The sequence below is a fragment of the Helianthus annuus genome, chromosome 11 (assembly GCF_002127325.2).
Source record: "Helianthus annuus cultivar XRQ/B chromosome 11, HanXRQr2.0-SUNRISE, whole genome shotgun sequence".
NCBI classification, from domain to species: Eukaryota; Viridiplantae; Streptophyta; class Magnoliopsida; order Asterales; family Asteraceae; genus Helianthus; species Helianthus annuus.
In genome coordinates, this window is record NC_035443.2 from 90,280,671 (window position 1) to 90,293,432 (window position 12,762).

The 12,762-nt window shown below is 34.5% G+C and overlaps 1 protein-coding gene and 1 non-coding gene across 2 annotated transcripts; one reads left to right on the forward strand and one right to left on the reverse strand.

Moving 5' to 3' along the window:
* The first annotated feature begins 579 nt into the window (after positions 1 to 579).
* On the forward strand, positions 580 to 665 carry LOC118484630. The gene has a single exon (XR_004873733.1). It is a non-coding gene; the product is annotated as a small nucleolar RNA SNORD25 (small nucleolar RNA).
* Positions 666 to 4,618: 3,953 nt separating this feature from the next.
* LOC118484036 (cell division control protein 48 homolog A-like) lies at positions 4,619 to 12,524 on the reverse strand (the record flags this gene model as incomplete). Its single annotated transcript, XM_035979919.1, has 2 exons — positions 4,619 to 4,994; positions 12,502 to 12,524. Coding segments are annotated over 2 exons (399 nt in total), but the record flags the coding sequence as incomplete, so codon positions are not given.
* Positions 12,525 to 12,762: the final 238 nt, after the last annotated feature.

Below are 12,762 nucleotides of genomic sequence, written 5' to 3' on the forward strand. Positions count from 1 at the left end.
CACGTTTCTTTTTATCAATTTTAATAATAATAATAATAATAATAATAATAATAATTCATTACTAATAGTAAATAATAATAATAATAATAATAATAATAATACTAATAATAATAATAATAATTTATTACTAATAGTAAATAATAATAATAATAATAATAATAATAATAATAATAATAACAACATATAAAAAAGACAATAAAATAAAATAAAAAAGACAACTAAAAGACAAAGAAAGACTAAAAACAAAACCCAAATGATTGATGGATGTGATATTTTTATAGGGGGGTGTAATCAGGAATTAGGGGGGTGGGAATAGGATCACCCCTCCAAATTCACATTAGGGTTTATATTTCATCCTCTGCCGTTAAAGGTAACAACTCGATGTATATGCATTATTAAGGCTTCGCTTATCTGGTCGGCATGAATTAACTCTGTTTCTGTCTGACTCGTTCCCTAGAAGCAACACTAATCGTGCTGTTTGTGGATTTGTTTATTCTTCTGTCGATTTTTTGTTGAAGAACACTCGAACAGCTACATAATATTCACTTTTTTAGCACTTATTTTGATATTATCATTTTGAGCGACTATGATGAGCCAATACAGACCTGTAATGATTTGCGAGCATGATCGCAATTTATTATGAACATCTAAGGGACTGAGTCTTATTTCCAAACAATACAATTATTATAGTTTTCAAACTTATGCATTTAATTATTTTTGTTTTTTGTGGCTTCTGAGCAGGGGTGTAAAGTGTAAACAAGCCAAGCGGCTCGGGAGCTACTCGTTATCGGCTCGGTTAAAAGCTCGAACGAGCCGAGCTTTAACGAGCCCGAGCTTGAGCCTGAATTAGAGCTCGTTTAGCTATCGGGCCCGAGCTCGAGCTTGGAACACGCGAGCATAAAGGAGCCCAAACAAAAATTTATTTATTTTTTATATAATATATTAATAATGATGATAACATTGGCGAGTCAAGCTCGAGCCGAGCTTTTAGCTCAGTTGAGGTTGTTTTCAAAATAGTCCGAGCCGAGCTCGAGCTTTGGGTTTTACTCACGAGCCGAGCTCGAGCTCAAGCTTCATAAAAACATGACGAGCCGAGCTCGAGCCCAGTTGAGCTCGGACTCAGCTCGTTTACACCCCTAGAGTGTCTATTGATGGTGCATTTGGACGTTGGGAAACTACATCATGTAATATATGGATTTGTTTTTGTTTTAAAATTGTGATGAGTGAATGCCTCTTCTTTCAGCTGCAAGTTTTGAGATCTAATGATCGATTTCTTGATGGCTTTGTTCTGGAGGCAAATATTGAATTCCGAATTCAGGGTTTTTATTTTTCTAAGGTTTTGTCAAATCAACAAATCTTGGTTCCCTGTTTTTGGTAAATATTACTTTTGTTTCTTTATCTGATAACTTGTTTTGCAGTCACATTTCGAGATTAAAATCTACATTTGAGGAACAATTTTAGGGATACTTCTCTTATTGTTTTAGGTATACGAAGAAAATATTTTTACAAGAAATTTTGAGCTTTAGCTAAATTGTTATTAAGAGATGAATATGAGTTTTAAGGAGTTTCTATTAAGTGTCATGTTATTGGCACCCCATTAAGAAATCCTCAATGTCGTATAGCCTTTTTAATTTTCAACAATTTTCAATAAAGACTAATTTGTTAGATTTTGTCTAGTTGACTGAACCTATACGGGTCCTATAGGTCTAATACGGATTGTATTGGATGAGGGTTTTTTTTTTTTTTTTTTTTTTTTTTTTTTTTTATAATATAAACTTTTTATACATTTATTTATGGTTTTAACAATGTTTTCTAAAAAATATTTATTTTTTAAATAAAACATTCTTTTTTTTAAGAATACCATATACAATCCGTGGCAATCGAAGGCATATATTTCCTAACAAAATCGACTTTTGTAGGAAGTCGGTTTAGAGTGACGCTTCACCCGAAGAACTCCACTTATATTTTATCTATACCATGTTCATGGTATATTATTGTTTTTTCTTTGTGTGACTGAAAAGATGGTGTAGTATTGGTTTAGTATATATATAGAGAGAGAAAGTATAATGTACTTCACGGCTTAACGTACGTCAACGTACGCGACCAAAACACAACGTGCGTGATTAATATATAACGTGCGTGATTTGTATGATAAGGGCTCCCATGCGTGATTTTTGGCTCCCATGCGTGATTATCACAAAACCAACGGATCCATGCGTTATTAATTGTTTCATGCGTTATTATAGCCCTGATCTGATGGTTACGATTGTCGCGTACGTGAAGTATGATAAGGGCTTTTGTATGTTAACGCTCCCTATATATATATATATATACATACTAGGTTATCACCCGTGAATGCTCACGGGTTATGAATCTTTTTATTTAAAAACAATAGATGTACGTATCTATATAGTCAATTTTTAAAATATCCATATGTGTATATTATAAAAAATATATATATCCTTAACCTAAGAAGTGTAGGAAATCAGGTCAAACGAACTCCGATTGAGCTCATTCCAGCAGCATTGGAATCGACTCGTCGAACACTAACCAAAAACTCTAAACCCTAAACACTAAAGCTAACCCCTAAATTTAAACCCTAAGGCTAAACCAAATTACATGCAAGTTCAGCAGATGCTTCAGCACAAATAACCAAAAATTAACGCTCATCCATTCACCCATGATACCTCAATGCCTTTTGTCCAATGCTTGAACAACGAAGTTCTCTTGCCATTGAATAAAATGCAGCATATCAATAAAGTTGTCCACTCTGTTCCTGTGTCTCCAAATTCACCAAATCGTTTGTTTAAAATGCACGTGTAATATCCTTTTTTCTTCATGGAAGCCGTTAATCCGTTCATGCTTTGCAGCATATCAATGACCAAATCATTACTGCTGCCCATAGGGAGTTTGAGCCACATATGTAACTGAGTCCGCACTGCCTTCCGATGAAGCGACGCGACGTCTGTTTTGGAAGATGACGGAAAGGAAGATGGTATTTTATTCGTTGTTAACTTCTGTGTAAGAAAAAAATTACACTGGTTCGTGGGGATAGAAAAGACAGAACCGTACACGTGCAACTGTTTCAATTTGAAAACACACACAAAGCGACGTGTCCGGAAGGTTTAGGAAGAAGTGAAACGATATGTCTAAAGTTATGAAATGGTGGGAGGTTATAAATGGAAACGGTTTGAAAAGGCATGTGTATACGATGACACCCTAAGTTACTAAATGTATAAGAGTATAATATGACCAGCAAAAGGAGAACTTCTCATTAAAAACATAAACAATTCTTTCCACTTAGCAAGATGCTAAGGGACCAGAGCATACACCAGAGGGACAACAATACAAAAAAGAAAAACTGCAGTAAACTGAAACAAAAATTAACCATAGTCCATTTTTTTGAATTTAATCCAGTTCTCCTTGCTCAGGCTAGAGATACAACATCGCTTCTCCATCCACCAGTAAGACCCTTGTTTTACTAATATTATGTTGGCCCAAAAAACTTGACAGCCTTTCCCAGTCGTTTCTTTCCGCAGCAGAGGTGAGCGTGGGGTTCCACTCAAGATCCCAGCAGATACCACCCACCTTCTTGTTGTCCATAATGGACACATCTTTACGCTTCACCATGGTGAAAATTTGAAGGAACCTGTCCTTCAACCTGCTTTCTACCACCCACTCGTCTGGCCAGAACCTTACTTTGTCTCCTTCCCTACATCCAGAACCAAAAACTCCTTAAGATCAACATTTGCTTTTAAGGTCCTTATTAATCGATCTAACCGCCTTCTATACAATCAAAACAATGGTCTTATATCCATCTATAATCAATACAATGGTCATTTCATTTTAAATGAAAAGCTAAACCAGTTAATACTCGAAATTGAACCACTTATATTTCACCACTAATGAGTTAACTAAAATTTAATCAAACCAGATGACTCAAATTCATCCCAATTGTTTTTCATGCATAGAACCTCCTAAACCACTTTATTGAAAAAAAAAAAACATAAACTGCGAATACTTTTCCTGACATGCTATTTACTTACAAAACTTAATAAATTTTGGACAGAAAGTGTATGGGTCAACCCAATCTTTTTCTTCTTAAATCAAAACACCCAATTTGACCTTGCTCATAAGCCTGTCTCGGTCCCACTCTGTTTGATACCTATAGTAGGCACGTACAATATGTGCAATTTATAAGAAAAAAATCATTAGAAATAAGCACAGACGTAACAAAAATTAGGAATATAGAAATACCGGTTTGAAAGGCAGAAGTACCATGTCATACTTACAACTTGAAACCCAATTTCAAACATACCATATAATTCATCAAGACTTATTAAGCAAGACTCCATGAGCCCTACAAACTTGCAGAATGCACAAAATGATAACATAATGTCAAAGACATATCCAACTTCAAGGTAATGCTCACCGATTATATATTTTAGATCACCAATCATTTATAAAAATAAAAATTTATCAAACAAATAAATAGGAATACTACCTCTTGGAGCTCTCGTTTAACGTTTTCGAGCCCAGCGATATATTCCCAACTAACGTTAGGAACTTCGACAACCGTTTCGCGAAGAGCAAATGGATTACTCGTACCAAGGGCGGTTTAAAAATGCTCATTCGTAACTGCCATCAAATTAAGAATCTCAGCATCAGTCGACTCATCTTCTAAATTGATCACATCCATATTCTCACGAATACACTGAAGTGCCAACTCAGTACACAAAGCCGCCAGGTCAGCACCGGCATATCCATGTGTCTCTTTCGAAATCTTCTCCAAGTCCACATCTTCAGCCAACTTCATGTTCTTGGTATGAATGCGGAGCACCTCGAGCCGACCGACTTCATCGGGAACACCGATATCGATTTCACAGTCAAACCTGCCGAATCGTCTCAAAGTGGGGTCAATGCTGTTGGGACGGTTGGTTGCACCCATAACAATAACGTGAGCACGGGATTTCAACCCGTCCATTAGAGTCAATCATTTAGCATGTGTAACGTAGATACCTAATATGAAAATGGGTTAGGACTGATCCAATTACAAACAACTACTTTAACCTGCAACATAAACAAATGTATAAGAACAAAGTCAATCATTTAGCATGTGTAACGTAGATACCTAATATGAAAATGGGTTAGGATTGATCCAATTACAAACAACATACAATAAACTTACGTCCGAACTCAAAGAAGTCAACAATCTGCAAATCGACAGTTAAGCTAACCCATTATATATTTAAAATATTATGATTTTATACACATTAAAACACAAAGGAATATATTAGAGTACATAAACTTTGAAAAAGAAACGTTCCATTACTTAAGTAAATATTAAAAGAAACCCTTTTTCTATAATATTTTGACAAAAAAAAAAGATTTGTTGTCTAATAAAAGGATGTCCTTATATAAAGGTTTGCATCATGCTTTACAGCTTAAACTTTTTTAATTATATTTAATAATTTAGATTATTGTAATAATTATATTTTTGTCATAAACATCAATTATCTTAAAAGGGGAAAAAGTATTTACCCACCCACCATCTTGTCACTTGTAGCATACTTGTAACTTACTTTCTTTTAACTTTTTAAAATATGTCTTTTATAGTCTAAATACAAAAGGGAAATGTGTGCGGATCGTTTTAAAAGGAGTCAGTTTGGTTCGGGTCAAAATGGGAATTAACAAAAATGAGTACGGGTCAAAATGAAGACTTTTAAAAAAAGTGAAGCTTTATCGGATTTAAAATCTCACAACACGTGCATAATCTATATAACTGCAATTCACTGAAAAAACAAAGTTCTCTATTTCTTGGTTATAATGTATCTTATATATTCATCGACCAGCTCTAATCACTTAAGGCCCGTTGGTTAAAGATTCAGAATCATGCTGGTGAAAACAAAAAGCTTCACGTGTCTAACTATGAGATTAACAAAAAATTTGGGCTAGTAATGTAATACTATGTACCACAACAAAACAACCCTGTATGCCAATACTTTATTTTTTTCCACACCCCACCACCCAGTACCCATACCCGATGACGAGACAAAATACTGAATGTATACCTCAAAATAATTTAGTATATTATTGAAGTCTGATAGGTGATATTTGCTTACCGTTTTTAAAAGAAAATTAGCTATGTTATTCCCATGGGCTTTCATCCTATGCTTAATCTTACAGGACATATGATGATACTGACCTGATTATTCCATGTAAGGAACCATTTAGAGCCAACCTCAGTAAAATAGTACTGCAATAATCTAATCTTTGACCACATAATAGCAGCAATCTAATCTTTGACCACATAACTTTTTAATAGTAGGACAAATCAAGAAAATAACATTACCAATAAGCTAAATTGAGAAATACAAAAGTGTATACAAAGTATAAAGCTGAAAATGGTCTATTACATAAGTAAGTAGAAACATGAACAGAGAAAACTTATAAATCTACTGGTTAGTATATCAAATTAGCCTCTTCCTTACAACATGTATATGATTACACATTCTTTGCAACTGACATTCATTTTATTGGTTCTGTGTTATATTTGGGTTCATGTCTCTCTTCTCCCTCGCATTTTTGTGTGGTCCGTTTACACCCCTACTCGCTTGAATTAATGGTTATAAAAAAAATCAACTTACCAAAAGCAGCAGGAGGTGAAGGCGACTGCTATTGAGATAGATGCCCATTCCATGCTTTTAACTCCTTCAATGAAACTCTAGGATATCATCAACAGATCCAATCCCATTCAACATCTTTAGGATTGCCTATGACACCAAGAACAAAACATGAGAAGTTAGTCATATTTATTTAAGCCACTCCTTTTATTTCCAATCCCTCTATTTAGCCGCTAACCGCTTCGCTACGCTATTCGCTATAGTGAGCACTATGCTCGCTATTAACAACTATGTTGAGTTGTAAAGGAGCTCTATACAGTGAATTTTCAGTTAAGAAATCAGTCCATGTCCAATATGACTCACATCTATTTCCATAAGCGGCATCAATGTTAACCATCATAAAACAGACCTTATTTCAAGACATTAAGAAAACTACAAACTTGGATAGACCGAAATATAATTTCAAATACAATAGTAAATACACAATTAAGTTTCTCATAAGTCCTATCCTAAAAACCGGCACACCTTAACTAACTCATTAACCATACATACAGTTAATAAAAAAAGGGAATTGGCATAATCAAAAGGTCAATACTTTATCCTATCTGGGATCATCTTCCCATAAAATTCTCTTCATACTTGAACCAGATCATCAAGACTTAAATATCCCTTAACAAATTAACAAAAACATCTTAAAGTAATCGAACTATTAGGATCTTCTTAATTAACTCTCAAACTATGCAAAGGATCACCTATAAACACATTTAGATCATTAAGTTTGAATTTTATAACCCATAATCATACATACATAGTGAAAAACCAATTTGTAAAATTGTCAACATATCCAAGTTGTTTATAATGGCACAGACAAGACACTTGTTTTTTACTTGGATCAGCATCAAAAAGATTCCAACTATAAATCATATCCTTATAGCCAATGCTTCTTAAAAAAAATTCTAACAACAAGATATTATAAAACCAACTATCAAACAAAGATAGAGCCAATGAAAACAAACAATTACATTTTCATGATTAAGTTTTTTAACAAATCCACCCAATTTAAACATGGACTTTTATAACGAAACGTACTTAAAAATAAACACGTAGGAAAATAGTGTTTTTTACGTTAAAGAATGGTATCACGCGTTGTGGTGGAGTCGAAACGTGAAGTAACTCGAATTTATACCGCCTAATGAAAACGTAATATAATTGACCCAACTTGTTTCCGAAATAAACGTAGACCAACCAAAAGCGTACATAGAAATAAGTACGAAAATATATTATATTTGACCCACATACACAAAAATAAGCATGTAAAACTCGAGGTGGTCAAAATGACATTTTACAATTTTTTTATAAAGCTGAAGGGGCGTAAGTGAAAATGCTAAAAGTTGAAGGGTTGAATACACAAAAAGAAAAAAAAAACACGGGTTGGATGGCATTGTTTTTAATTTGGCAAAGAAAAACAATAAAAATAGAGGTTGTGTCTTAGGGGCTATTCCTAAGACACATCTTTTGTTATATTAACAATACGAATTCTTAATCTATTATAATAATTTCCTACAATAGGGTGTTACTGTTCATTAAAGAAATGATATGATGTTCTGAAATAATGCAAATTTTCTAAAATGTTCAGGCACTTCCGACAACATACCTGAATGACATAATTTCCATATTGATGTTGGGCCAGCATATTGATAGATACTAAGATTTGTGTTTTAAGGTCATGACAGTGTTCCAAAACTCTCTGTTACACAAAATATTTTAAGAAACTTCAAAATCATCATTGATCAAATGAAAATATCAGTACCCCAAATACTAAAAATAGGATTTAATACCTGTATGACATGACAACCATATGGATGGGTTGACAAAGTTACAACTTGACAATAGAAAGTAGAGATTATAAAATGAATAGCATTTTCTAGTACACATTCAATAAACTTCTGAATAACATGATTGCCATTTTGATCATGTACAAAACGCATCACATGACCATCAAGCTCCGTAACCATCTTTGTTTGTTGGTCAAGGTCAACAACCTCTGTAGGATCGATTTCGACCTGAATGAGTCGTTCGGAAGAGCTCTAGTCTGTTTCAAAGGCGGAAACAAAGAAACGGAGGTGAAAAACAGCTAGAAATACACTTTAAACCTCTTGTATATTCAAATAACAGTGTTTACAATGAGAGGAAATACCGGCAGCACTTCGGTATTACTTTGCCTAACCGTTACAAATGATGACAGTTTGAAGCCTATTTATACTAGAAGACCCTTCCGTTTGAAACATGCTCAAACGGTTACAAGTTTCAAACTGAACCCTTCAAACAGTCAGCTAATTCAAACGGGCACTATTCAAACGATATGCATTTCAAACGGTTAAGACATTTCAAACGGAACCTTCTAATCAAATGGTTATCTTCAAACGACAGCCTCCTATTGGACCATTCAAACGGTTAGATCTAATTGGACCTTCATATCTTTTGTCTTATGTGAGATGATGCAATGATGATGTTATCATTGTGATGTCATCATCAAAGATGATGACATAATCTGTGATCAAATCCGCAACGAACCCGAGACTGGATATTAAGACAAAGACGACAGATAACTGCACCAACAGACTCCCCCTCAGATGTTGACGAGTCTTAAGTGTCGAGTCTTCAACGACTTCAGTCTTTATCAGTCTGAACACTCTCTGAAATATCTCACAGTGTAAGCATCCTCAAATTTTTCTCTTCTCTTTTTATCATCACTAACAGACTCTCCACGAACAATCTCTACTTGGATGTCTTCAGACTCCCCCTTTCGATATGCTGGGATCGCAGTCTGGCATGTTGAAATCACCAAGTCTTCAGGTATCGGAACCTGGCACTCTATCTTCAGATATCCTGCACATTCTCTACCCAAAAATAAATTCTCTGATGATAACATGTAAAAAAAATAATCTCATCATCTAATGAATCACTTGCAGACAGTATACATTCAAAGAATGATTTTACAATGTTAATTTTTGATAAACCATTTGCAGATATATAATTTTTATTATCAAAACAACACACTCTCCCAAACCATCTGTTCATCATGTTTAGCACTCAGAATTTTGAAAATTAGCTCTTCAATATCAGTTGTCGAAAATCTTTTTGTATATATCAAAAATTTATGCTAAAACACACTAAAATCTTTTTGGATTTTTGAATGTAAAGAAATGAAATGCAGAGAAGAAATATTTACATACACTATTTTGTGAGTTCGTGTAAGAGGATCATATCAGTTTTTGAGACAAATCACCAACACCGTTAAGCTTCATTTCATTTTAAGTTCTAAACAATTCACCTAGATTGTCAGTATATTTGTCCACTTAAATTTTCACACAAAGTTCAATTGTTCCGAGATACGATATTAATGTTTTAAGAACATAAACTTATCCGTGTGTCCCACTACTTGAATATACTCCCGTATCCAGATCCCAATATTCAGTCTTACAGGTGAGTATACCACAGCTGATATCTGTATAGGGGTTAGATGCGAGGGCCGTGAGAGCTCAGGTCGATACTTCCGTATACGCAGAGAGATGACAGCTTCGACTTTTCGGTGGGTCCCCTTTTGAGGATCTTTTTTACAACAGCAATGACTATCAATTTTATTGTTTCATCGATTTGCTGAGGGCGGCGCTTTTTCAAGCATTTGCAGAAAGTATTATCCGGGGACTAGGTCAGTACTTCCATACAGCAGAAGTCCCGGGATAATACCCCAGATATCACTGAGCATAAAGACCTAGTATCTCAGAATAAGGGATCTTTCAAACAAGATTTCAGGGGTTACCTATATATCCAAGCAGTTTTGTTAACCCACAGAATAAGCAAGTTTAATTTTTTAGGTTTATATCTCGTCACAATCTACTAAATGTGTAAAAATCTACTGACACATCTGCAGTAAGATTGTTTATCACTTTTAAACCTTCCAATTTTTTAGTATGTTGTGATAGTCCACTGATGTACTATCATTTTCTCTTTTTCTCAACAAACTCATTTTTTGTTTTTATCATGTTTTTGTCTTTTTCAAATTTTCTAATGTTTTTGGATTTTCTGAAAATTTCTACTCCCCCCTAAAATGCAAACACATTAACGAAAATTGAAAACAAACTGTACAGAAACATGACAACCGATATCAAATCGCATCAATTCGCCATTCACTTGGCATAAACAATCAGAACTCCCCCTATCAACAAACTATTTTCTCATTTAGATTTCAAAACACTTAAGTATGTTTTAATCAAAATGATTTTTCCGGAAAATAAGTTTGGTTTTACCACTTGTAAGTTTACCACTTGGTTAAGTACGGGGATATGGTTCATCATCTTGTCAGTTTTATCAACAGTAGTAAATCAAGTACAACTTAATGTCCCTGATTCACTGTTTGCAATCAAGCAACCTCTAAACCACTTGTAAAAATAATCAAACAATACCACTTGTAGGTATGTCACCTCTACACAAACCATTTTACCAATCAGAATGCCGATTCCTGCTTCGCACTTACCAACCTGGAAGCTCCGGCGTAGTCATTCAACCTGTAAAATTATTACAATTTTAAGAATTTTCATACAAACTCATAATACGTGAATGATGCCGATTCCTGATCCACGATTACAAACTTGGGATCTCCGGCAAGTCAGGTTTTTCAAGCAAAGAAAATGTCCACCCAAGCCTGACCAGCCTTGGGTGATTTCAATTCGGATTTAGTTGGGGTGTAAGTTGCTTTCTTTTTAGCGTAGAAATCCTTTACCCCTTTCACCTTTCCATCAACCATTTTTCCAAAAATTTTCTTCACTTTACCATTAAATGCTTTCTCAACATCAAAGTTATCTTTTTCAGAAAAACTCTGATTTGAGATATCAGACTTTCCAACTTTGCTTTTAAAATTCTCAGTCCTTAATGGTGGAAAGTTCTCGTCATCCATTGAAGGAACTGAGTTTTCAACACTCTCATCAAACTGTGGCTCCTCTGATTTTGTGGAATCAGATTCATTACCAGATTTTACCTCAGATTTCTTAACAACCCATTTTTGGTTGTCAAGTTTCACACTACGCCTGTAAAATCTCTTCGAACACTCACCAACTTCAAATGTTGAATTTTTGAAAACTTTAAATTGTTCAGTTGGTGGTTCGGTTTTATCAACAATAACTTCTTTCAGTTTTCCAGAAACTCCCTGTTTTGTGTTTGTCGCTTTCGGACAGTTCCATGCAATGTGACCAGCTTCATTGCATCGAAAACAGGTTCTTGTTTCTTTCTTCACATAAGCTCCATTCTTTTTCTTCTCGGCAAGAAATTCTTGATTTGTTTGTTTCCAGAATGAGCTTTTTGCTTCCTCTTCCGAGCTTGTACCTGAAACAAATTTTGTATTTGTTTTAGAAAATTTTCCATTTTTATAGTTTTCTGGTGGAGTAAAACCAAGTCCTTTCTTTTTGTAGCTACGATTTTGGTTTGGTTTCTTTTGAAAACCAAAACCAAAATTGTAACCTTTTTTCTTGTTTAATCTTTGTTGTACTCTTGAGGTGTAAAATTTAGGTTTACCATTAAGATTTAAATCTTTTATTTCAGAAATATTAATTTCTGTTAGTTTGAAAACCTTTCTTATCAAATCAGTTTTGACACCTCTTATTGGAAACTCTTTATCAAAATATAATTTGTCAGAATCATTCAAAGTATATGCAACTTCAAACGTTTCGTCATTCAAAATAGATTTTGACAATAAAAACTCTTTACTGTAAACCCGTTTTTCCGATGATTTTGAACTCTTTTCGGACGAATTTGAACTCCCGACTGACTGACACGAACTTTCGGACTCGGCTTTGACTCTGACTCCTCATCCTTATCTAACACCTGATCGACCACTCGTTTTATCAGTTCAGACTCATGATCTGTGTCGGACGCTGTGAACGTGACGTCAATATTGTCCGGTAAAACATCGGTTATCTCGGATTCTAGCTTAATATTGACCGCCTGTTTTAGTTCTTCCTCATTAGGTTTTCTAGGCGAGTACCCTTCCCAAATCGGAGGCGGACACTTATTATAACAGACACCCTGTTTCTTACCCGTATCCTTCTTCTTCTTTGGCTGTTCATCTTTAAATGCCTCAAAA